At 41.0% G+C, this 23,083-nt stretch overlaps 2 protein-coding genes across 5 annotated transcripts; one reads left to right on the top strand and one right to left on the bottom strand.

Moving 5' to 3' along the window:
- Nucleotides 1-814: 814 nt before the first annotated feature.
- Nucleotides 815-15,839, bottom strand: SLU7 (SLU7 homolog, splicing factor). 2 transcript variants are annotated; one of them, XM_024211920.3, is made up of 16 exons: nucleotides 15,742-15,839; nucleotides 14,305-14,487; nucleotides 13,927-14,080; nucleotides 12,678-12,758; nucleotides 11,106-11,270; nucleotides 9,843-9,911; nucleotides 7,734-7,781; nucleotides 6,988-7,119; nucleotides 6,415-6,512; nucleotides 5,485-5,552; nucleotides 5,137-5,276; nucleotides 4,006-4,167; nucleotides 3,432-3,536; nucleotides 3,211-3,285; nucleotides 2,775-2,888; nucleotides 815-1,821 (listed from the first exon to the last, which is right to left on the bottom strand). In XM_024211920.3, exons 2-16 carry the CDS (start codon nucleotides 14,472-14,474, stop codon nucleotides 1,642-1,644), a joined length of 1,761 nt encoding a protein of 586 aa, XP_024067688.1. In that variant the 5' UTR covers nucleotides 14,475-14,487; nucleotides 15,742-15,839; the 3' UTR covers nucleotides 815-1,641. The 2 variants fall into 2 exon arrangements, with proteins under 2 accessions (XP_024067688.1, XP_024067689.1); XM_024211921.3 differs by having other exon boundaries at nucleotides 14,305-14,484; nucleotides 15,742-15,821.
- Nucleotides 15,840-17,002: 1,163 nt separating this feature from the next.
- PTTG1 (PTTG1 regulator of sister chromatid separation, securin) lies at nucleotides 17,003-22,619 on the top strand. 3 transcript variants are annotated; one of them, XM_024211928.3, is made up of 7 exons: nucleotides 17,003-17,077; nucleotides 17,945-18,019; nucleotides 19,115-19,221; nucleotides 19,923-20,101; nucleotides 20,731-20,824; nucleotides 22,115-22,267; nucleotides 22,449-22,619. In XM_024211928.3, exons 3-7 carry the CDS (start codon nucleotides 19,134-19,136, stop codon nucleotides 22,517-22,519), a joined length of 585 nt encoding a protein of 194 aa, XP_024067696.2. In that variant the 5' UTR covers nucleotides 17,003-17,077; nucleotides 17,945-18,019; nucleotides 19,115-19,133; the 3' UTR covers nucleotides 22,520-22,619. The 3 variants fall into 3 exon arrangements, with proteins under 3 accessions (XP_024067696.2, XP_024067699.2, XP_024067697.2); XM_024211929.3 differs by lacking the exon at nucleotides 17,003-17,077 and adding an exon at nucleotides 17,126-17,176; XM_024211931.3 differs by lacking the exon at nucleotides 17,945-18,019 and having other exon boundaries at nucleotides 17,068-17,077.
- Nucleotides 22,620-23,083: the final 464 nt, after the last annotated feature.

The following is a 23,083-nucleotide window of genomic DNA, read 5'->3' as shown; positions in this document are numbered from 1 at the left end:
AGAAAAATATGGTTATGGTAGAAAAGATTTTATTAGCATGTGAGTAGGACTCCCACGTGAATGACTTTGCTATTCAGGGATGACCTGCATAACTCAAAGAATGCTAATAAAGATTTCTATATCACACCGCTAGAAATCAATATACCCATATATTTAAGAGAAAAAATGATATTACATGTTTTAAACATGCTGCTGGGACTACTTTCTTAATCCTTCTAGCTGTAAAGTCAGGTTATGTTAATATTAATTTACCCATACAGACTTTTGAGGAAGAGAGAGAGAGATTATATATTTCTTATAAATGTTTAAAAGTTTACACTGAAAGTGTCATATCCAATATCTCAGCCATCCAGGGACAGAACCAAAAGTTGCATCTCTGCCTCTTTGGAAATCACAACTTTCCAACTGTGTAGATAGCATATTTTTAACTGAGATACCATAAGATATTGGACCTTAAACCCATCACTGAATATTGCACATTGCAAGATGGAATTTTGGTAGGAGCAAAGGGTTAAAGAAATGTGGTCATTTTTTATTTTTAAAATACAATAATAATGTTGGCTGATTGAACTGCTCAAATGTTTGGAATGTGAGACTGAATTTTGTTGGATATGCATGAGTAGTGACAGAGCAGGTGAAGCAGTCAAAGTTTCATGATAAATGCAATTTATCTCACGGGATCTCAGCATTGCATATGGGGTGTATGCATATAAGGCTACATTGTTAGCTAAAACACAGTAAGAATTTCAAAGCTCTGTGTAGAATATCAGCTTCTTGTAACCCTTCAGGACAAGAGAGAGTCAAATATTCCCAATTAACAGACAGCATTAACTTTTATATTACATTCAGCCAAGTCTGTACATCCAATCACATCAGTTTTTATACATTTTTGCATTCCTAAAATTATCAAAATGATAAAGAATTACTTTTCCCCCTTACTGAGCCACATATAAGAAAAGTCTTAAGAGATGTTACAGTCTACCACTTTTAAGGCTTTGTCTATATCAGCATTTTTGTCAGCAAAGCTTTTGTTGGTCAGGAGTGTGAAAAAAATACCCCCCTCCCCCCAACCAACAAAAGTTTCACCGACAAGTGGCTCCCGCCGACATAGCTACCGCTGCTTGTTGGGGCTGGTTTAGTTATGCCAGCTGTAGAACTCTCTCCTGCTGGCATAGAGCGGCTACACAGGAGATCTTACAGTGGCGCAGCTGCAGCGATACAGCTGTTCTGCTGTAAGGTCCCTAGTGTAGACATAGTCTGTGTGTTAAATTCATCAATTATTACGTAACAGTGACACCTGCTGGCCAACTGGTTTAGATGCAGTTTGTTTTCCTGAATTGATAGGTTCCTCTCTCCCATTACTTGTTATGATGAATTTTAGAAGGTATCCATTTACCCTTTCAGTAGTACAAGTCTGTACCAAATATACTTTTTTTAAAAAAAGAAAGCACTAGTATGCTTATAGCACCAGCCGTTAACTTCATTCATAGACTTCTTTTCCCTGGCAAAAATCAGGCCATTTCTGCAAAGCAGACTTGTGCAGTTTTTTACAGAAACGTGGGCAGAAAAGTTCCAGTTACTGGTTTACCAAGTATCATATACAATAGCCAAGAACTGTGTGCTGGAATGTCTTTCACGTAATTACTGTCCAAGAAAGGGGGCCATGGGATCATCAGGCCTTTGGCGTTTCATTCTATAAGCCTCCATTTCCTCTTCTGTAGGCTCCCGTGTTTCATACATGCTGTTATATGGCCTCTTCCTCTCATCTAACTGCATGATTTCTTTAACCTGGAGGAGACGAGCCTCTTCTGCATTTAATGCCTGAAGAAAAGCAGAAACGAGGTAACCATCATGACAGATTTCTAGTACTTTAACTAAAACACCAATAGCATACAGAACAGTGGGGTTCTATAATCCACACAAAAACAGCTAATGCTAGTTCTCATTTTACACCTACAAGCCTTAAGTGTTTAACCGCCAACTACAGTGCCAAATTAGCATTTGTCACACTTAATGTTTTAATTTTGCTGTCAGTTTTCTCTGTTCACAGTATTATTTAATTTAGCCATTTTAAAATTTGTGTAAATGTAGGATGTTAGGGTGTAGTAATTTTAAGGATTCCTGAATTTTCAGCTAAGTTTAGGTATAGGGTGAAATTCTCTAAAGCATTTTAGTGACTTAAGAGCTTGAGAATTTCATCCAGACTGAACAAGGATAGCTTTTTCCCCTTTTGTTTTTTAAAAACATTAAATATTCCTTCCCTACTGTAGTGCTACTGTTTGCTATTCATCAGAAGCTGTGGTTTATCCAAAAGATGGCTGAAGTATAGTATATCAGTGTAAGACTCCCATGCTGTAACTGATAGTACACGGGCAGACTGCTGTATTTCTGTGGAGCCCCATTCAATGACTTCATTGGGACTTTGTACAGTTGCCGTAATCTACTCATGCACACCAATTTCAGGATAGGGCCTAGTTTTCTCTTTGGGATAAAAAGCACTTTAAGGAGAGAGGGATTTTGTTGGTTTGTTCCCCACCTAGTTTCACACAATTAATTAGGTTAGTATTCCACTTTTCTGCTATCACCACCCACTGTTCTAACCATTTACTTCAAAGCAGCTAAACAACTCTGTCTAAAAGTCACTTCAACTCAGAGTCAACAGCAGAGAAAACCTATATACAATGCCACAAGAACCATGATTTTGGGACCCTCATACTACTGACCAAATATTTCTTAATACGAACAAGAACACTGTCTGAAAAAACACAGTGCACCTTTTTCAGTTTTTCATGTTTCTTTTTCTCTTCACCCTCACTATCTGAATTTGGACTCTTCTTTTGCTTCTTCTTTTTCTTCTTTTTCTCATCTTTCTGTTTTTCTTGATGTATCTGGAGGTAGAAAAGCAGGAGTTTCAGCCTGAAATGCCAAGGGTTATACACATGCATGTCCAAGGAACTTATCTCTAGGGTCTATCAACTCTATATCTCAGGAGTTTAGTTGGGAACATTGAGAGACATTAATGATCCAATACTTTATAAATCTCCTAGTCAAGCTCAGAAGAGATGGCCCATGCAACTTTGTAGTACAGTCACTACACCACTCCACCTTTTAAAACTCCAGAAACAGAATGTAAAAATCTTCCTTCCCACAATCTTTTAAAGTAGTTTTCCTTTTATAAAGGGAAGACATGTGGGAGGGGAGGTAACCCACCTCCATCAACGTTTTGGATTTTGCCATATACTCTTCCTCTGTAGGTTTTTCCTCAGGTAAGTCTGATGCAGTATTCTGCATAATGAAGATAAAAGAAAGGGCATGAAAACTCACTATGCGTATACCAAAATGGAAAGACAAGTTGAATTACTAGCCTTATTTTAGATATTTTTATAGCAGCATCCCATTGTTCTAATGTCTAAAAATGAAATGTTACTTACAGCGATTTCTTTCCCAGCTTCTCCTGTACAATAGGAATACTTGACAAACGAGTGGCAGCATTTATATCCCCATCTGCCTTCCTTCCAATATGAACCCCATATACACTGCAAGACAGAGACAGTACTGAAGCAATCATATAACAGAAACATTGCAAATCATACAAGATTTTTGTTTAACTCTTTTCAGAAAAGTAGTAGATCATTCAAAAATCTTAGGAGGGAAAACTGATGAACGTTGAAGATCTACAAGAATTAGCATGTGGGGGAGATTTTCAAAGGCAAAGGACAGCTAGGTGCCCAACTCCCGGAACAACTCAAGGGGAGTTGGAAGCATGACTGCCATTTGTGCCTGTGAAAGTTCCCCACATACTCTCCACTTCATTCACACACAGCTCCTATTAAAGGTAATTAAATTCTCCTGCTTGGAGGGAGAGACTTAAGCAAGCAATTTATCCAAAAAGATAAGTTCACTACTTTAGTGACAGTGCATCGGTTCCCATGGCACTTGGTCATATTTCCTCTGCTTTACCAGGAAATTTAGCTCTTGCTATTGTTTCTCAGTCTAGGTGCTTACTGTGTGGTTGTTAATAGTTACATCCTCTTCATACTTAGAACGGACAATAGCTTTCTCTTGTCCTTTGATGACTGTTCCGTGTCTAGAATATTCCACATAGTCTTCTGTCTGGGCTAACAGCAGTTCAGCCGGTGGAGCGTCTAGATGTTCTTGTCCTCCATACTACAACAATACAAGCAACATTTTTGAAGATCTATAGCAAAAAAAGTCATTTAGACTTGCAACTGTATCTATCTGCATTTGAAACTTATCACCTCACTACCTTCCCTGTGCTTTGGGTGCTATGCAAGTGCTCAGAACACTAAAACGGAAAATGTGATCAATTTTTTGTGCTTCTGACTTGCTAGCTAAAGATCCTATTTTCTGCTACAGTGGTAACTCTTCATATTTTTTTTGTTTGGAGAAATATTGCCAGCTCCAGTGATATATCCCAATTTAAGTATAGAAAATCTTGTTTAAATAACTAGAAGTTTTCAAAGCAAAACAAAGTTAGAAAAACAATCCAAGTATAGAACAATTAGACAATATGTTGTTTGTTGTCAACTTGTGCTTAACAAATGTTAGCATCTTCATGATTTTTACCACGTTGTCTAAGTAAAATTGATAATAATACAGCAAAATAGAAAAATGTTTATATAGAAGGACACAGCGCTCATTGTGGCGATACCAAAGTCTGAAAAATAAGATTTTGAAAAGCATTTATTTTGTATGAGTTGTGACATATTTGCAAATACTTAGTCTAAACTATCCCAAGTTACCTTCTTCCTAAAAGATCAATTTTAACAATACAGAGACTATTTTCCACCACTTGTATGTATTTTAAAACATAAATCTGGACCCCCACATCTTACACTGCCAAGTTTTCACCAGAGGTAAATTCTGACAGCTGAGGCCCGTGACCATAGAGAAAGAAATGCTAACTGACCTTCAACTATACTGATGTGTCTATATTAAATAACTTACCAGACACAACAGGTATAAAGGCTACATAATTTTAGAGTTTGATCAGGTTAACAGGTGGTTTGACCAGCATTATTAATGTGTGCTTTTTTTTTTAATGAAAAAAGCAAAAACCCAAGCTGGACCCCCTCTTTACAGCATTCTTGTTTGTTGGGCATTTGTCTTTGTTACCTTTTCTAGGATGCTTTCTTTCTGCTGTTCCTTAAAATCTTCTTTTTTCACCTTGAAGGATTTGTACAGGAGTTCCAGTTTTGTAGGGTCTGCTTGAAGATGAACTTCAGAGCCTTTGTCATAAGCCTCCCAAGCAAACACTATATATAAAACAAAGAGCCATCACTTAATTAAATGATCATTCTGAATCCTATACATGCTTTTCAAATAACACCTTTAATCTGTTCTTTGTCTAAGAGTCATCATGCAGTCAAGTTGATCTGTAACAAGATACATTTCTTCCTTGGCACAGAAATATGGCACTTCAATTTTTAAGGTATGATTTTTCTGACTTAATGAAATACTTACACTGAGTTTGTGCCATTGAAATGGTATCTCCAGTGTAACGAACAAAATTGTCACCTGCATAACCGACTCTACAAAAAAAACAAAAAAACCCCCCAATTATTTAAGTAATGTGCAACACCCTTCCTCCCTGTTAAGTTCTTTCATCCATTTTTGGCATCTTGTTACTGTCGTAACTTTGAATCTCTCTTCCTTGAAAAGGACATGTCACCAACACTCCCCAAATGGTAAGACCCTCCTGCAACATTGTTTCTATTCCCTACCTGGGCCACAGAAGAACACATAAATGTTATTCACATCACTACTCCTCTGCTTTCTCCCTGAGACTTAACATATTAGCTCTGCAACATTCTGAATGCTTACTGGTCCGGGGAGCAAGAGGCCAACCTATGGATTCTAACAAGTCTTTGACAGGGAAGTATGAAGTTCAATTTCTGGACAGTGGGATATCTGAATTTGGGAGTATTTTTGCTGTGATAATTGCAGGTCAAGAGGAGAATAGCTGCAAACATCCAACTATTGAAATACATTTACATATACATCACTTTGGTCTAGAGATACCACCTCTACTATAGAGGGGTTCTGCTGTAACCTGCAATTTGCTGTTCTGCCCACGTTACAATTTGTACTAAAAAAATTAGTATCAATCCCATGGGTAATTAAATTGACAAGATCCCTTTAAGTACCAATACTCAACAAAATGATCCTCATCAGCATTGTGTGTGTCATCTTGTAAGTTAGAAAAAAAAACAAAATAAGCAGAAGAACATAACCAAGAAATTATTAAAAGGTTCCCTCCTCCATAACTGACTAGTCGCTCATTGGTAGCAAGATACACAGGACAGCAAAGAGAAACAAGCTTAATATTAAGACAATTTAAACTTTATCTCATTTCGTTATAGATGTGTAGCAAAATCCCAGTTTAAAACTTACTCGTCCGGATTCTTGCCTGCATTGGCATATGGATTCTCCCTCATTGCTCTCGTTTTGGGATCATAATAGGCAGAATTTGGATCTAGATTCCTCAAGTACTAAAATAAGGAGACATACAAAATGTTTACTTAGAAATTTGGGATTCTAACAGAACTGAAAATATTACTGTAATCCCTTCATAGATACTTTAAAAGTGTTAGATGACATGCCTCCAACTGCTATTAAAGCAGCTTCCTTTAAGTTGGGATAACCATGATAGGTCACCTACCTTTGTAAAGCACCTGATGCTCTGTAGGTGAAAAGCACTATCTAAAAGTCAGAATTTTTATATGTTGACAGAAGGGGAAACGGGTAAAGGGAGGTCTTGAGTTACCCAAGGTGACATAGAAAGATCAATGGCAAAGCTGGGAACAGAAACTAAGTCCACAGGCTCCAAGCCCCACACTGAGTCCACTAGTAGTAACTACTAGTTAAGAGAACACAACCTTAGAAACAATAGGTTATATAAATACATTTTTTTTTAAAAATAGAAAAGTCATAATAATATAACCCAGTTCATTTGCTGTGGCTTACTTTAGCAATGTCTTCCCGAATACGCAAGTTTCGGACTGTAATACGTCTTTTAGAGTCAAAGTTCTGTCCAGGCATGTCAATATCATCTGCATATTTATCTTCATCCTCATCTTCACTGTTATGATCTCTTTCCTGAAAACAGAGTCAGAAAACTACTAAGTAGAATGATGGGTGTTCAATCTAGAAATAAATACAACAACCTGATTATTAGTTTAAATTGATTAGTTTAAAAAAAAAATTTCAAGAACCCCTCATCCCATCCCCCAGTTTCTCTAATTAGGCATTTGCAATGTAAATTCTGGGTTAAGTGTTAGAATCTATTCTACAGTGACATTGAAAAATTTAGAAATAAATCTGTTACAGGATTTCCATTTCTATTTATGAGACCTAAGAGTTAAAATACACTTAAAATAAAACTGCAATAAAAAATATGGCCACTATTCTTGATATGACCTGGATTTTCTTTACAAGTCAGTTATTCTCCTGCTTGACAACTTGTTTCTAAGAGTTAATACCACAATAAGATTCAAAGACAAAGAGCCAGATCCTGGAACTCAACTCCAGCTGCTTTACACCACTCTGGGAGCACAAAGCAGCTGCAAAGCCAGTAACTCCAGGCCCCTGCTGAGCTCCCATTGCTCAAGGAATCCATAGATGGCATGAAGCCACCACAGCAGGTCCTATTCCAACCCCTTCCAGCATCTGGTTTTCCTTCCCTTGAGTGATGCATTTGATAAGTGTCTTACTGTCTGTGAATTTGATTCCTCCTCTTCCCAGTGGTGTCTTGGGGAGTTCTGCAGGGGGGAAAAAAAAAAAAAGCACATGAGCAGAAAATACAAAACTTTAGGGTGGGAAGAGATTTGGGAGGGGGAAGTAGAGGAAATTGTTGGACAAACAATCAAAGCAGGGCTTATCCCAAAGGCAGTGGAAGACAAATGTGATAACCATGGAACAAACTGCAGAACAGATCATTGTGATATACATTTTTTGCTTGAAAGTTTACAAGCCTCTTACAGCACAGAAACCTTTTTGAGAAATATTTTAATTATTTTCACATCAAGCCACTATATATCTCACAAGAGTGATGAGTCCCTGAACTGTGAGAGTGTTGCATAAAGTCAGTTCTACTGTCTATCAACACTGATAGTTCCAAATTAAGTTCTCATGAGACCTTAACATTTCAAGTTATTTAAAAAAAAAAAAAGTATTTAGGAATTGATGATTTAACAGGGTTGCAAAGTACCTTGGTCATTTTTGTTTAGAGACCAGAACCCATAGTTTAACCCAGAGGAAGCCAGCTAAAGTGTTTTAACAGGGACCAATTAATTTCCAGGTTGAGGTGACCTCTGGAGTGGAGGAGGAGGGAAGATCCATGGACACTGGAGGAAGGACCAGGAGTCCTGGGAAAAACCCATCTAGTCCCACTCCATATTCCCTCGCCCAGAAATCTTTCCCTGCATTCTTAACATGCTCCACTTCTGCCACCTCCCTCGTGCCAGGAGTCACCGGGGGAGGCTGAAGAAGATCTGGCATTGGGATGAAACTATGGAGAGTGTGTCTGACCACTCAGAGAAGGGAAACAAAGAGCATGAAGTTCTTCACCCTCAGAGAATGGCTTGTTTTGGGGAATGACAAGGCCTTCCTTTTGGCTCTGAAAGGGAGATGGAGGTTCCTGCTGGGGAAGGGAGAAGGAAAGAGATGGGAGCTATCTTTAATTAGCTCTGATTGTTCTGTTTAGTCCTTAGGAAGAAGAGTATAACCTGTGTCAGGATTAGAGACCAAGTTTACTCTGCCATCTAGGCACAAAATTTGTTGTTACATTCCCTAGAAAATGGAAGACAAATGGCATAAATTCTTTGGTTTGTTGTTGATCAGTAATAGAGTAAATACAGTATATTATATTCCGAGAACTACCCTCACTTATAGCCATCTCTTTATGTTTAATTTTTTTTAAGACATGCAAAGTTACCATTAAATCCTCTTACAAGAATATTCAGTTAATTTAATTACTAAGGCCCTAATTATAATCCAAGAGCCACTAGTGAGAAGGAAAATGAAAACTAAAGCCATGGCAAAGAGATCTGCAAGCCAAGAGGAAAGTGTGTTGATATTCCCCAACCTCAAAATAAAGCTTAACCAAGAACCTGCAAATACTGGCACAAAAAACTGAACAAGCTGTAAAGTGTGGATTTCAGATAGTGAACCGAGTTCATACATGTTTATACTAACCATTGACAAATCAATTCATGGGAAGATTTCATAATTAGAAAGTTAGTAAAATAATATAAAACCTCTTAAGTCTAAGTATTTCCCTGAATAAAAGTTACTAACAGACAGCAAGATTCTCTAAGCTCGGTTTTGCATGTCTTGGCAAGGCCATCAATTGTCAGGACACGGGAGCCTTACTAGGAAGCAAAGATTAACCCTTTTTCACTTAATTCAGAGTATTTTAAAGTACTTCTTGATACAGGTATATTTTTCTTGTTAGTTAGTGTACTTACTTTATAAAAAGGATTAGAGTATTGGACAATATAGGATAAACAGACTTCACAAAAATGCCCAACAGACAAAAAAAATCACTGCTCTATCCCGTGCCCCAGTGCTAGGTGCTACTCCTACCAACGGCATATGCTGAAAAGCAAGCAGATGCAAAACAGAAGCTTCAGATCTGCACACACACAAAAAGATACAAGACAGCAAATGAAGTAAATATTTATGTTGTAATGCCCTCTACTAGTTGTTTGGGCTACCAGCATCTGAAGGCAGAGATGACCTGTTCTATTCAGAAAAGGAAAAAAAGGCACTTTTTTTGTTTCAGTTTTAAGAAAAATGTGCCAGGTTTTAAGCTTACTTACCACCTGCTCCATCAGTTTTCCTGAAGCCAACTCTTCCTGCAACTTCTGGGCTTTCAGAGTACGTTTAGCCTAAATATGGAAAGAGTGTTTTTATTTTGTTTTGTTAAATAAAAGTGATTTATCAGAAACACTCATCATAAGCACCTCTGGGTGCATTTAGAACTTTAAATGCACTAGTTAGGACCTGAATTTGTTGCTACCAACCAACTCCAGCTTTGATAGCCACTCAAGGCGGGGGAGGGATAGCTCAGTGGTTTGAGCATTGGCCTGCTACTCCCAAGGTTGTGAGTTCAATCATTGAGATGGCCGTTTAAGGATCTGGGGCAAAAATTGGGGCTTAGTCCTGCTTTGAGTAGCGGGTTGGACTCGATGACCTCCTGAGGTCCCTTCCAACCCTGGACTTTCTATGAGTCTATGTCTACACTGCAATGAAACACAAGCTGACTCAGACTTGCAGGGGTTGGCTTGTGGGGCTAAAAAAATTGCAATGTAGATGTTTCAGTTTGGGCTGGAGCCGGGGCTCTGAGACCTGGAAAAAGGTCTCAGAGCCCACGCTCCAGCCGCAGTCCAAACATCTCCACTGCAAGTTTATAGCCCCGCAAGCCTGAGTCAACTGACTTGGGCCAGCCTCAGGTGTTTTATTGCAGTGTAGACTTATCCAAAGGATCCAGTGCCCCAATGTTTGTCTTCATACTGCTCTTCCAAATCCCTAGCTACTGGCTACATCACTCGAGGGAGGGAAGACTATCTAAAGGCTATCTTACTGTCACAACCAGTTTACTTAATATAAGTAAGTTGACAGATCCATACTCTCTAAAATACTCTGGCTCATTGGGCTTACACAGTAAGGCATGTCAGTTTCACTGAGTTAAAATTAAAAAAAAAAAAAGTGTCTGCTTTCAGCATTGGCATTCATATCTGCTACTGAAAACGTTAAAAGTCCAGCTAACCTCAAATATTTTAATTCTGTGGTAAATCATTATCAATATTAACTACCCCATATCAAGTATTTACTGTGGGTGATTATACATACAGAAAAATTAAGTCAATGTAAGAAGTGCTTGCAATAGTGTATGCAACTCTGACCTGCAGTTCATTTACAGGGTGAATCCCCCTGCAATTCCATTTTTATTTTTGAGTTTTTAGTTCAACAAGAAAAGAAATCTAAGCAACCAAAGAGAGAATCCACATATCTTTTGGATTATGAATGCAGCACATACTGAAGAATGTTTAGTAAGTCTATTCACCTAAATACCTACATACCAAGTCAACTTTGGAATATTCTTCTACAATCTTCATGTGCTCTTCTGGGTTATAACCATTCCAACGATCTCTCTTCCCATCATAATCAAACATTAGTGTAGGCTGCACATGTTCATCTGATGCAATATTAAGGCCTGTGAATTTTGCTCCAACTTTCCTAGGTCTCTGAAAAAGGGAAACCACCATTACCTTTGAATTATTTTAGTCTAAAGGACAGCCACATTACTCACCTATATACATCTCTTTTAAAAAAAAACTTAATTCTTCTTAGATACCTTGACAATACACTATTTGCAACCTACAGTTCTAAATGTACGTCCATTATTACTTCTAGATTTTATATACTGAAGTCGGCTTAAAAAGGTATTGACTTAAAACAACTGACAAAAGTGTAGCTGCTTTTATTTTATCTACTGCTGCCAACACCTAAAAGAAATCTAACTGGAAGATTAGTTTTCAGTTCCTACACTGTGCATTTCCTGTTTAGACAGTTAGGCTGCATCAACAGAGGTAGTTTTTCGGAATTCTCCCACTATTGGATCACTTCTAGAAAAGGCAAGAAGGCTAGTATAGATTAACAATGGTGTTTTTGACTACTAATGCCAATCAGAGGAGATCTGGAGAACACAAGTAGTGTAGAACAATGCTGGTCTACACTAGAGCTGGTGGAGCTGTACCAGTCCAGTGCTAGAACAAAGATAAGAGGATTTCTGCAAAGTCATACATGTGAGCAAAGCCTGTGTCAGTTTCCCCTGTTTTTGTGGGTCATAGGAGAGAGAAAAAAAGGAGAGAGAAAAAAAAGTTTTTTTTTTTTTTTTAAATAAAGTGTGATTGTAAAAACCACCAAAAAAAAGTTGGCATGAAGACTCAGAGGCAAATGCCATACATAAAGTTACTTTTTAAACTGAACAGATTGAAGTTGGTGTCCCATCATCAGACATTTAAGAGTTCTTTCAAGAAATCCCATTTTAACAGATTTGGAGCTGAAAAAGGTATCCTGGGCTGTGCTTGACCCAAAGCAGTGTAAGACAATTACTTCAATAAATTATACACCTCTACCCCGATATAACGTGACCCGATATAACATGAATTCGGATATTATGCGGTAAAGCTGCGCTCCAGGGGGGCGGGGCTGCGCACTCCGGCGGATCAAAGCCAGTTCGATATAACGCGGTTTCACCTATAACGCAGTAAGATTTTTTGGCTCCCAAGGACAGCGTTATATCGGGGTAGAGGTGTACAATGAAAAGCGTGGGTGAGATGTTGTAGACGGAAGTCCGTTTTCTTAACCATATTGGCAAATGTTTTTATATATATATATGGGTTGACCCATAATACCTTGAAAAGATAAGTCTTTTGATATGGTAACTGAGTTTTTTCCCTACATATTCCTCCTACCTAAAACTGGTTTCATTCAATAGCCTTCAAACATCTCAAACTGTATTTGAGAGATAGATTAAAATCACTTTGAAGAGCCAGTTTAGATGTGCCAAACTACATATTTTCCACCAATGCAAATTCACAGCAATATTTTCCAAGAAACAGTCAGACACCAAAAATAGTCAGGTTTACCTCCAAGCAGTCTTTCTTTGTATGTGTCATTGCACCACAGTTCTCACAGGCTCCTTTGCGGTACCTAGTTGTAACAGCATTCTAAACATAAGGGAACAAACACTGTGATATAAATAGCATGACTGACACACACATTCCCAATAACCAGCTTTGGCTTATTTGCATTTTTCATTAGCCTGATTAAGTGAAGGTGAATCTGTGTACACAAAATCAGCTCTACAAAGCCAAAACACAGTTTCAGTTGTTTCCCAAATGCTCTGGAAAGCCTATGGCAAAGGTTTCCCCTTTCACTCCCCCACTCTGCCCAATCAGTACAGAACCAGAGGGAATATTTCAGAAGAATCGATAATAGAAATCTATAAACTCCCACTGATTTCAATAGTGCTGGATTGAGCTCTCAGAATTTTTTCTTCTAGACTAGATTATTCAATTAAATACATTCAGTTTTGCATGTAAATTAAAGTAATTTAATTTGATTGCTATTTAATGACCTATTTTAAAACAGTGGTCTCATTTCAGTTATTAGTAGCAGTTTCTACATTACCAAGAAAAGTGAAAGCAATTCCACCCTTGTTGGATCTTTGTACAGATGCAGAGAATCAAAACAGTAATAAAGACTGAACTATTCTCACAGAAACAGTCCCTTTAGAAAAGATCTGAAGCCTATTAGTGGAGCACTGTGTCTAAATAAACTACTAAATTAAATCTCTGGATTACAATCCAACACCATTTTAGGGTTACTGAGAGATTACAGGAAATTTTACATTTCTTTAATACAGTTAAGGAAACCACTGGATATCAAAGGAGAACGATGATCAAACTGATTGGGAGCCGTTCTTGGCAATTCTTACACTAAAATACAGTGCACATCCCCAATTTTTCCTCTATGAAGAGAGAAACTAATATTCTGCTTCAATTTTTTTTCCAGTAGTCAGATAAGATCACAACAGAAAAAAAAAGACTAGATATACTGTTATTGCTCTTCAATCTTTGTGTGTAGGGGTGCAGCTCTTCCAGCAAGTGAAAAAGAAGGAACAAATATTTCTATGTGGGATAAGTGGGGACAAAACTGAACACTAGAGTTACCAAAACTTAGATTAGTTATAGTGAAACACTTTTCATAATAAAATCATCACAAGGATAAATCAATTTCATTCAAAGAAGATTCTCATATATTTGTCACAATTCTTCCCTTCCCAAAACAATGTCCCATATGTCTCATCTTTGCTACACCATAAAGATATTTTACCTCTTGAACCCCTCGTTTGTACCATTCCACAGATGAGGTAAACTCTTTCTGCTTCTCTGGCTGAGGTCTCTGGTGCTTTAACGTAGGTCTTTTTGAAGGATCTATGTACCATGGCACTGAAGAGATGTACTGAGGAATATGAGGGTTGATATCTCTGTAAAAAGATATTAAAAATATTTAGACACACGCAAAAAATGTAAACAATGTGGCATAAGTGAAAAACAGTATAATTTCTTTTAAAGATGTTCAGCTTTCACAAAAAGTCTCCCCGGCGTTACTGGAATTTAGCCATTTTCCTCAACATTTTCTTTAGTAATAAGAAGGGCAAGTGTGTTTTATCGTAACAGAAAATCAAGCATAGTCTTAGATGAAACTTACTTTCCTTCCTCATCCACTTCAGCTGGCGCATTACCCAGCTTTCGCTGTTCCTCTAGTTCCTTCTTTTTCCTCCAGTCTTCTCTTGTCATCTTCTTTGGTTCCTCCAAGCTTACATCATTCGACCCTCCCGCAGGGGTAGAGTTAATTATTTCAACAGTCCCAGACGCCATTGTCTTTTTCCTTCTGACATGAACACATATGGGTATATATTGGAAAGGGCAATAGATTTAACACTATATAGAATTATTAAAAATTAAAGGAAAATCAATCTTTAATATATTAGTTATTTTTATTTTACATCACAATCTTTTATATTTTTTCACATCACTTAGTTCCTTCCAGTTTTCTAGTTAAGCCAATATGCTTGACAAAAATCACTGGCATTTATGATTTATAACCATGTTAAGCAGTTAAGAAAGTATAGCAACTAGTACTGAAAAATGCAGTCAATACACTATACTTTCTTATCTCTTGCAAATGAAGTAGAAAATTGTACAAAATAGGTTTTTAAAAATCAGCGCAAGTATTTTCAGGACTATCAATAACATATCAATGTGGCCAAGTAGATCATAGATCTGTAGTAACAAAATACAGTTCTTGTAAAGAACAAGATATACTTTAGAGATAAGTTAGGTGAGGTAATATCTTTTACTGGACCAACTTCTGTTCTGGGATGCGAGCAGACACCATGCCCTTATGCAGTACTTTTGCAAAGACTTCAGGGCCTTTTATGAGCATGCATAAAAAAGGTAAAGTTGCACAAAAGTCAGGTGCAGTTGATAAGTGTTATCCCAATCTTACAGACAGAAAAACAGCAAGGTCAGATACTTTACCCAAGAGGACAAGTCAGGGCAAAGCTGGCTATAGAACTCAGGAATCCTGTCTCAAATCACACAAGCCTTCTATGAAAAAATCACGAGATAGTCACCTGGTTTCGTTACCAGCTAGTCGCTGGCCCTTGGACTGACCAGGCTCACGAACCTTTCAGAGAGCCCAAGCTGCAGCCCTTGACACCTGCCTCAGCCGCTCCCCCCAGCCTGCTACTCTCCCGGGACTAACCGCTGGGGGCAGGGACCCGACGCCGGTTCTTGTTCACATGGCCCGGCCTGCGCTGTTATTGGGGACCCGTGATTCGGGAGGGCCCGGGGAATCGCGCGTAGGCAGAGGTCTAGGGGCTCCCAGCACCGAGGCAGGGGGACACGCATCCATGGATCCCCATCCCAGGCGGGTGGGTCCCACCAGGGAAACTCCGGGGGGGGGGAGTTTATGCTGTGCCTAGCCCGGCAGGGCAACTGCCACCCCGGTGCCTCGGCCTGGCTCCGCTACCCCATGTCCAGGCGGCGGCTGCCTCTACGCTATCCCCCCACGCGACCGCAGCGCCTGAGGCTCGAGAATAGGACCTGGCCAGGCCAGCAGGCGGGACGCAGCCGGACTTACCCGGAGAGCGCAGACGACGCAAGACAGGCCCCGACTCCGTGTTTACCAACTAGGCCTCAAGTCATTCCCCCTCTCCTCCACTATCCCATAATGCACCGCGCCGCCGGCTCTGGCTCCGCCTCTGAAAGGAACCCGTTGGTATGGGCGGCTGCCCCTGTCAACGCCGGGCGGACCCTCCCCTCTCCCCCCCGAGACGTGACTTGCCCGGGCGGCTCTAAGAAGCTGACGGCTCCGAAAGCAGCCGTGCCCCGAAGGGCTTCTCCTTCGCCCCGGAGGGCGGCGGGCCCCGCGCCCAACACCCGCGTGTGACTGTGCTGCGTGTGCGGGGGGGCTAGGGGCTCTGACAGTCACACGCCCTGAGATCGCTGCGGAGCCCTGCCCGCGGCAGCCGGCGCTGGCTGTGCGCTAGCCTCCTCCGCCAGGCACCCGGCCGCCCCTTCGCCTGCTCTTCGGCGGCACTTACGCAACTTCTCCTGGCAATAAAATACTTCTGAATGGCACCGAATTAAATGCGTCCACACGCTCTTTGTGTAAATCCCAACCCAAACGGGTCCGGCTTGGATTTAGACACTTCCCTGCCGCGTTTCTGAAGTAAGGGCTGTAGTGCTGTGCCCGGGGTAGCGTTTGGATGAGAGTGTTATACATAGATGTCCGCGTGGCCAATGTAGCCCTGATTTTAGGGCCCAGGGCTGAGTATCTGGGAGGGGCTGAACTCGCTAGCCTCCCGGAGAGGAGCACATCCAGTGCCTCCCAGGAATTGCTCAGCACTTGGCAGGATTGGGCCTCCAGGCCTTCGATTGTAAACTTCTGGGGGCGGGGTTGTTTGTATTCCGGGCCCAGGCCAGCGCCAGCAGGCAGATTGTCTGTGCTTAACAGATAAGCAAGACATATGAAATAGTGCCACAGTTAATAGCGATCTAGATGATTAGCTACATGGCTCATGAGAACCAGAAAGCCGAACCATTTTCACTGCCCAGCCTCAGTGACATGCAAAACAATAAGCAGCATTCAGGGGAGAAAGGGTTTAAAGCTCTCTCAGGCACAGTGACTTCGAGCGTGGCGAGCAGCACAGGCTGGGAATTACAGTACGGGCAAGGTTGACCCTCAGTAGCCTAGGCCTGAGAGCCCCCCGATTGACAACGCCTCTTCCTTTCCCTATTGGTGGAGAGCGGCCCAGAAACATCCCGTCACCCATTGGCTCAGCCAATCGGCAGCCGGAACGTTAGTCTCCGTGTCAAGCAGCCAATGGGAGAAGCGGTTGATGTTTAAAAACGGCCCCGCGAGTAGGGTGTGTGTTATGGCTTGAGGTTCAGGCGGTGTCTGTGTTATACAGCTGGTGAGTGCGCTGGGCAGGGGGTGCGATTTCCTCTTGCGCGCTGGGGCTGTGTAGAGGCTGCTCTGGGCTGGTTTGCTGCAGGGGCTCTGGGTTGTGGAGGTATCAGTGCTTTTCCTTCTCTCTACGGGTGGCTGCCTGCTCCAGTGAGCTGCTGAGCTGCCCCCCTGCATGGGGAGAGCAGGGCTTGGGTTGGTTTTCTCTTCCTGCCTTGTTAATCTCCATTACTTCTGGCTTTTCCTGGGTATGGAATGGAGGCTTCCCCAGCTTCTGGGATGAAGTTGTGGCTAAGTGCTGTTGTATGGGTGCTAAGTTTGTATGTGTGTGGTTTTTTTTTTTTAAGTGGTGCCCAGACTGGATCCAAGCAGAGCTGTTCCATCCATAGGATGGACTGACTAGGGAAACTGCACTGGGCCCTGTGCTTTGGGGGACCCTGTACTTCAGGGGGATGTGGGGTCCAGGGTGGTCTGGGGGGTGCTGGCAGCAGTGAGTGACCTGGCTCCAACTCTACCCTGATGGCTCCTGGTGTTTCTTGGGGGAGGGGCTGGGAGCTGGAATGAGGCAGGGTGGGGGTTTGGGGGGAGGGTGTGGAGTGGGAAGGGGGAGGGGGTGGAGGTGGTTTGGGAGGAGGTGGAGTGGCCTGGGGCCAGGCCCCTTGCTAATGCCCTATGTCCTCTTGGACCCCATATCCCCCTGAAGTGTGGGAGTCCCCAAAGTGTGGGACCCAGGGCAGTTGTGCCAGTCTGTCCTGTGGCTGGGATGGCTCTGAAAACATAAGTCCAAACATTGGTGGAGCTGAGCCATGTTCCTTAATATTGGTGGTGCATGGGCCCATATAACTTGCTGCCTATACTCTTTTGCTCTCTGCAGGTTGGAGCATTGCTGTCTCCTCTAAGAATTGCATTGTTCTGGCTCCTTCTAGTGCCTCCTGGGGACTCTGGCCAGGTAAATGCAGGCTCCTTTGATGGTGTGGGTGTGCATGGGGGATGGGAGGGGGAACTGTTCATAGTTTGATGATATCAGATACTTTGATCTACTTCACTGTAATCCCTTGCCATTTACGTTGTTCTTGGCAATGTTTCCTTTGTCACAACCCTGAGGGCACAATCTTCACCCTCTCATCTCTTGAGGTAAATGGTACAAGTACTACCTTGGCTTGCCATTCAGAGCTTCTGCCTCTGTCCCCATTTCCACTTAACAAGATGCAAAGTGCTAACACTAGTGGTGGTCTGGTTACTGCCACCTCATTGCGTGAGCTGTTCTGGTGCAGTAACACTAATCTGAGTTTAACAAACTTCCAGAAATGTTTCCCCTTCATCAGACTTCCACAATCTACTGACTAACCCAAGGTTGAGGAAACAGACTTGTCTTAGCTCCTTAAATTATAGTACGATTAGGTGTGCTAACCATAGGCACAAATGATGCTCATGTGGGAAATTTTCAGGTTGATGCCTACTTTAAAGTCTCTATTGAAAACGGCCTCTTTCTGACCCTTTAACTTAGTCGGGAGCTGACGGCAGACTACTAAAGCAGGCTGGGAAATCATGTGATTGGGCTTCCAAACTTGACAGTTTGTCATCTTTAGCATTATAGTGGCAACATTAATTTGCACTTGCAAGTAGTCGTCTTAATAAGAGAATAAACAAAACGTATTAAGATGTACTTAAGCAACTTGGTTAATGTTGACAGGTTTACTCTAATTTACCAATGTGTTCTGTAAAAGTAATCAAGATTGGGCAGTGGGACTTCCTACAATAAGATGTCAGGCTTAAAGCTCGGCAAAAATATGGTGCCCAAAATATACATTCTCTCTCTATATATACACATATATGTATGTATAAAATGGGGACAGGTTTCACTTAAACCAACTCTCATCTAGGAAACAAATGGACAGCATAGTCATAAATGCTCCCTCTTAAAGACAGAATCCCCAATGCATGCTTGTATTAGGAGAGGCACCAAAGTCATGACTGTCCTCAATGCTTGTGTTCCCTGAGGACTTGGCAGTAATTCAACAAACCAGTGTGATTTTTCTTGCAGTGATCTCGTCACACTGAAGATGACAACCCTTGTATTCATAGACAAAGAGAATGAAGGAGATGTTGTTGCTGCTTCTAAGGATCGGCTAAGGTTGTCCTCAGTATCTTGTGAGTATGTTGCTATAGAAATTAAATTTTGAATCTGTGAACCAAAACAAGATGTCTAGTGAAATAAACCAGGGACATGCTTGGTTCACTGTTTCTTCACATCTGGAAAAAATATCATGAAAGTTGTCAAAGATTCAGTGTTGTAAACACTTATCCTCAGAACCCATTTGAGCTACTTTTACATGTCCCATTCTCCCTTTTAAGGGGTATATTGAGAACCTGTAATGGAGAGTTCAGAGCTAACTCCCTCTGTGTCCACTGGAGTGGATGTGACTATAGAGAATTAAGCATTTAAGATGACTACATTGGCATGGCCCTAGTGCAGACACAGGTTATACTAACAGAAGGAGCCTTTCTGGTGGTATAGGAACTGTACCTCCCCAAACAAAGTTATCTATATGCACAGATGTTCTTTCGTGTCAGCGTAGCTGTATAAACCCTCGGGTTGTTTGTCAGCATTGTTGGTAGTCTGGGTATGGGGTTTTTCACTCCCCTGACCAGTATAGCTATGCCAATAGAAGTTTTAAATGTAGACCACACCTTTGATTCTTAACTCTGTCTGGAAGCATTTGACTGCACCTAAGTCATGTAGTCCTCTTACTAGGCAGAAAACTTGAAATAGCTAAAAGTAGTGTGTCTCAAGCACTTGCAAAGCTATGTACTGACTCATTCTAAGTAAAACTCTAAATTTCTCCCTGCAGCAAAAGTCTTATCTGAAAGATCACAGACCCAGACTCCACTTGTTGGAAGAACAGTTAATGCAACTCCAGCCAGGTCTCAGTCTGTCAGAAAGGCTCTGGGAAATGTAAACAGGACTTTGGGAACCACAAACAAGAAGGAAACTCGGAAACAGAAAAAACAGGCTTTGCCTACCAAGAAAGTACGTACATAAAGGCTTCGGCAGGAACTGAACATGCACTATAGCTTTCTACCTACTCAGTTCCTGGAAATAAGAGCAGAGGCTGGATACTAGTATTTTTGTACAGGGAAATGGTGTCTGAGTGCAGGAAGACTCCATGTTTATGGAAATTAAAGAGCCTATTGCTAATAATCCAAAAATCTTCCCCCAGATTGGAGGGAGCAGCTGTTGCCTTCTATATGGAATACTAGCTTTTCTGGTAGAAAAGCAGTTAGGGAAGGGAGTGACCCTAACCCAATTCCCAAACATACTACATAGACCCTGCCCCCCAACTCTCCAAATTTGTCTGCCCTGTGTAAAATGAGCTCGTCTTGCTCCGTATCTAGTGCACTACATGTCGTCTGATAGATACAGAGTCCTTTGCATCACCTATGGTCTTATAGGAACTCCCAACAATTAAACTGGAACATTAATATCTTATTAAAAGCAAAACTAGCTTAAGGAGTCTTGCTTATGTGCACAATTTTTGGGAGGCAATTCTTTTCCAGAAACTGCTTTTGATCTTGCTAGCAAACATGACTCTGCAGTACAGAGGATGAACACTTTAAGTTAGACTACTGGAGGATATCTAATCATAAACTGTTTCTTAGATTACCGGAAAGACAACTCAAGTGGAAAGCTGCAGTGTGGCCACTGAAGAAGCCTATCCAGAAATTGAAAACTTCTTTCCCTACAATCCTCTCGGTGAGAACTGATGTAAATATAAGACTTGTATTTGTCTTGTCTTAGTCTCTTAAGTAGACCTAAAGATAGGCCTTGACTTTCAGGCTAACCTTGCTTTCCAAAGGAGGGTTTTAGTTCGATTGTTGTAGCGCTAGCTTAGGATGTAACTCTTGAAACCTCTTGGCTATTATCTTAGACCTTAGTCCATCTCATGCTTTGCTGCACATTGGGCTACCCACATTTGCCATCCTTGCCTGTCAACTGCTCTTCTCTCCAAATCTTCCTATTTCATGTTGACGTGCTTGATGTTGTTCAGAACTGTTAGTTTCCATGTTACTCGCAGTCTTCCTCTTTCTTCTTGCATTTTCTGGCTTCCATTCAAGGGCGGTTTTTGGTAAGTGTTCTTTTTCCATTCTTGGCACATGTCCCAGCCACTGATGTTGTCTTTTGTAGATTATTTGTGAGAGGGTGCCTTGTCAAGCAATTTTTCTGACTACTTCATTAGTCTTCCTATCTCTATGTACTTCCCAATAGTTTTCTCAGACACTTGTGATGGAATGCATCTAGCTTTTGTGTATCTTTCTTGGTAAGTTGCCATGTCTCACTGCTATATATTATGATGGTGATAACAATTGCTTTGTACACATTCAGTTTTGTCTTGAGGGAGATGTTTGAGTCTTCCAAATGCAGCATTTGCCTTCCTGATTCTTCTTTTCTGAGAACTAGTACCATATTGGCTGATGGTACCTCTATTAAGGCTTATTAAAACACATAAGGGAACGTTGGTAGATATCGGCAATACTTCTGAAGTAGTTTGAAGGGTATCACAAGAGAATGAGATCATGTTAAACTTGCTGAAGTAGTTCCATGTCTTGTCACACAAGATGCAACGGTAGGCACCCTTGAGCTTTCATGCCAGCTCTTAATAAATGTTTCATTTATTCACTGGGGGTGAGCACTTAGTGCCCAGCCTGCTAGAGATTTTAGTGCAACAAGTGGCAGGTCATGCCTTATGCTAAATTGCACTTAAATAAGCATAATGAGACATCCCACAGGGATGTAGTGTAAACGCCAATGAAGGTGCAGTCAAATGGATTGCACAGCCTTTGCCTACATGATTCCATAAGCTGTCAAGTTCTTAGTACCTGCTATCTTGAACTGAGTAAACATACTTGTAGCATCTAGCTGCCTGTGAACTGTCAGCCTTTAACACATGGTCAAGTCTAAGGGGACAGGCTTCACATGAACAGCAGTCTGGTAGACAGTCATGCAACTCTGTCAAACTTGAAATAAACTAATCTCTCTGAACAGACTTTGAGAGTTTTGAAGTTCCTGAGGAACACCGACTAAGCCACATGTCCCTGACTGGGGTTCCTCTATTGATACTTGACAAAAATATACCTGACAGATGTATAAACATGGTCCCTTCACCTGTGAAGCTGTCCCACGTTTCATGGGAATGTGGTAAGTAAGACCTTGGCTGGATTTCAGTGACTTGTTTTGTTGGTTGATGGGCCGGTGGTGGGTGGATAGGAGGGAGGGAATGTATGGGTAACGACCCTTAACAGTTACTGGGAGTCTAACCTACTTAATAGAATGTGGGGTTTCATGAGACATTGACTTGCTCCCTTTTTAAATCTTCCAGAATTGCTACAATCAACTGCCAACTTTCTCTCTACCTTGGATGAAATCATTGACTTGCCACCTTTGTCGTGACTCTTAAAGTGAATTTGGAAGCCTTTTTTTATTGAGCACTGAACAGCTTTGAATCTTTTTTGTATCCCTTAATAATAAAGAACTAGGTTAACTTGCATAACCTAAGACTTGGGTCTGATCTATGTCAAAACAATCTTGCCTACTGCAGAAGGGGGTTACCAGAAACTACACAGTGATGTCAGAATGTTAGTTTGATGACAAAGGATTGCAGCAAAACTAGAGTCTTGCTTTTCAATTGAGCAACACCTGATATCTAACCAAAGCTAGGCTTTTGTCTTGGCAAAGGAAAATTGTAGCCAAAATCTCTACTCGAGTGCCTAACTGAAGTGGCTTTATTCCTGGGTTGTGGTGGAGACGGAGCTCCTACTGCCTTCATTATAACTTTCACGTCTCTAGCACAGGTGACTTGGGGTAGGCAGTTTGCTATCTGACAAGATTAGAAACTGTCCTTGGTAATTGCTGCATTTGATGCTACTCCATGCATGAAGCATCCAGTTTCTTGTTCTCTGTAGAAATAGCAGCCAAAAACAATGAGCTAGTACAATAGTGTAAATACATATTTTA

This window comes from Terrapene carolina, unplaced genomic scaffold (assembly GCF_002925995.2).
Source record: "Terrapene carolina triunguis isolate 2854851 unplaced genomic scaffold, T_m_triunguis-2.0 Scaffold838, whole genome shotgun sequence".
NCBI classification, from domain to species: Eukaryota; Metazoa; Chordata; order Testudines; family Emydidae; genus Terrapene; species Terrapene triunguis.
The sequence above is the reverse complement of the archived record's forward strand: the minus strand, read 5'-3'. Positions and strand labels throughout refer to the sequence as shown.

Bases quoted from the DNA above. Each gene is read 5' to 3' on its own strand.
- SLU7 (XM_024211920.3), bottom strand. From the start codon at position 14,474: ATGGCGTCTGGGACTGTTGAAATAATTAACTCTACCCCTGCGGGAGGG. The intron at 6,513-6,987 runs GTAAGCCACAGC...TCCTTATTTTAG, and splicing joins TTCGGGAAGACATTGCTAAA to TACTTGAGGAATCTAGATCC. The intron at 4,168-5,136 runs GTAACAAAGACA...GTATTGTTGTAG, and splicing joins AAGAAAGCATCCTAGAAAAG to TATGGAGGACAAGAACATCT.
- PTTG1 (XM_024211928.3), top strand. From the start codon at position 19,134: ATGACAACCCTTGTATTCATAGACAAAGAGAATGAAGGAGATGTTGTT. The intron at 20,102-20,730 runs GTACGTACATAA...ACTGTTTCTTAG, and splicing joins AGGCTTTGCCTACCAAGAAA to ATTACCGGAAAGACAACTCA. The intron at 22,268-22,448 runs GTAAGTAAGACC...TAAATCTTCCAG, and splicing joins CCACGTTTCATGGGAATGTG to AATTGCTACAATCAACTGCC.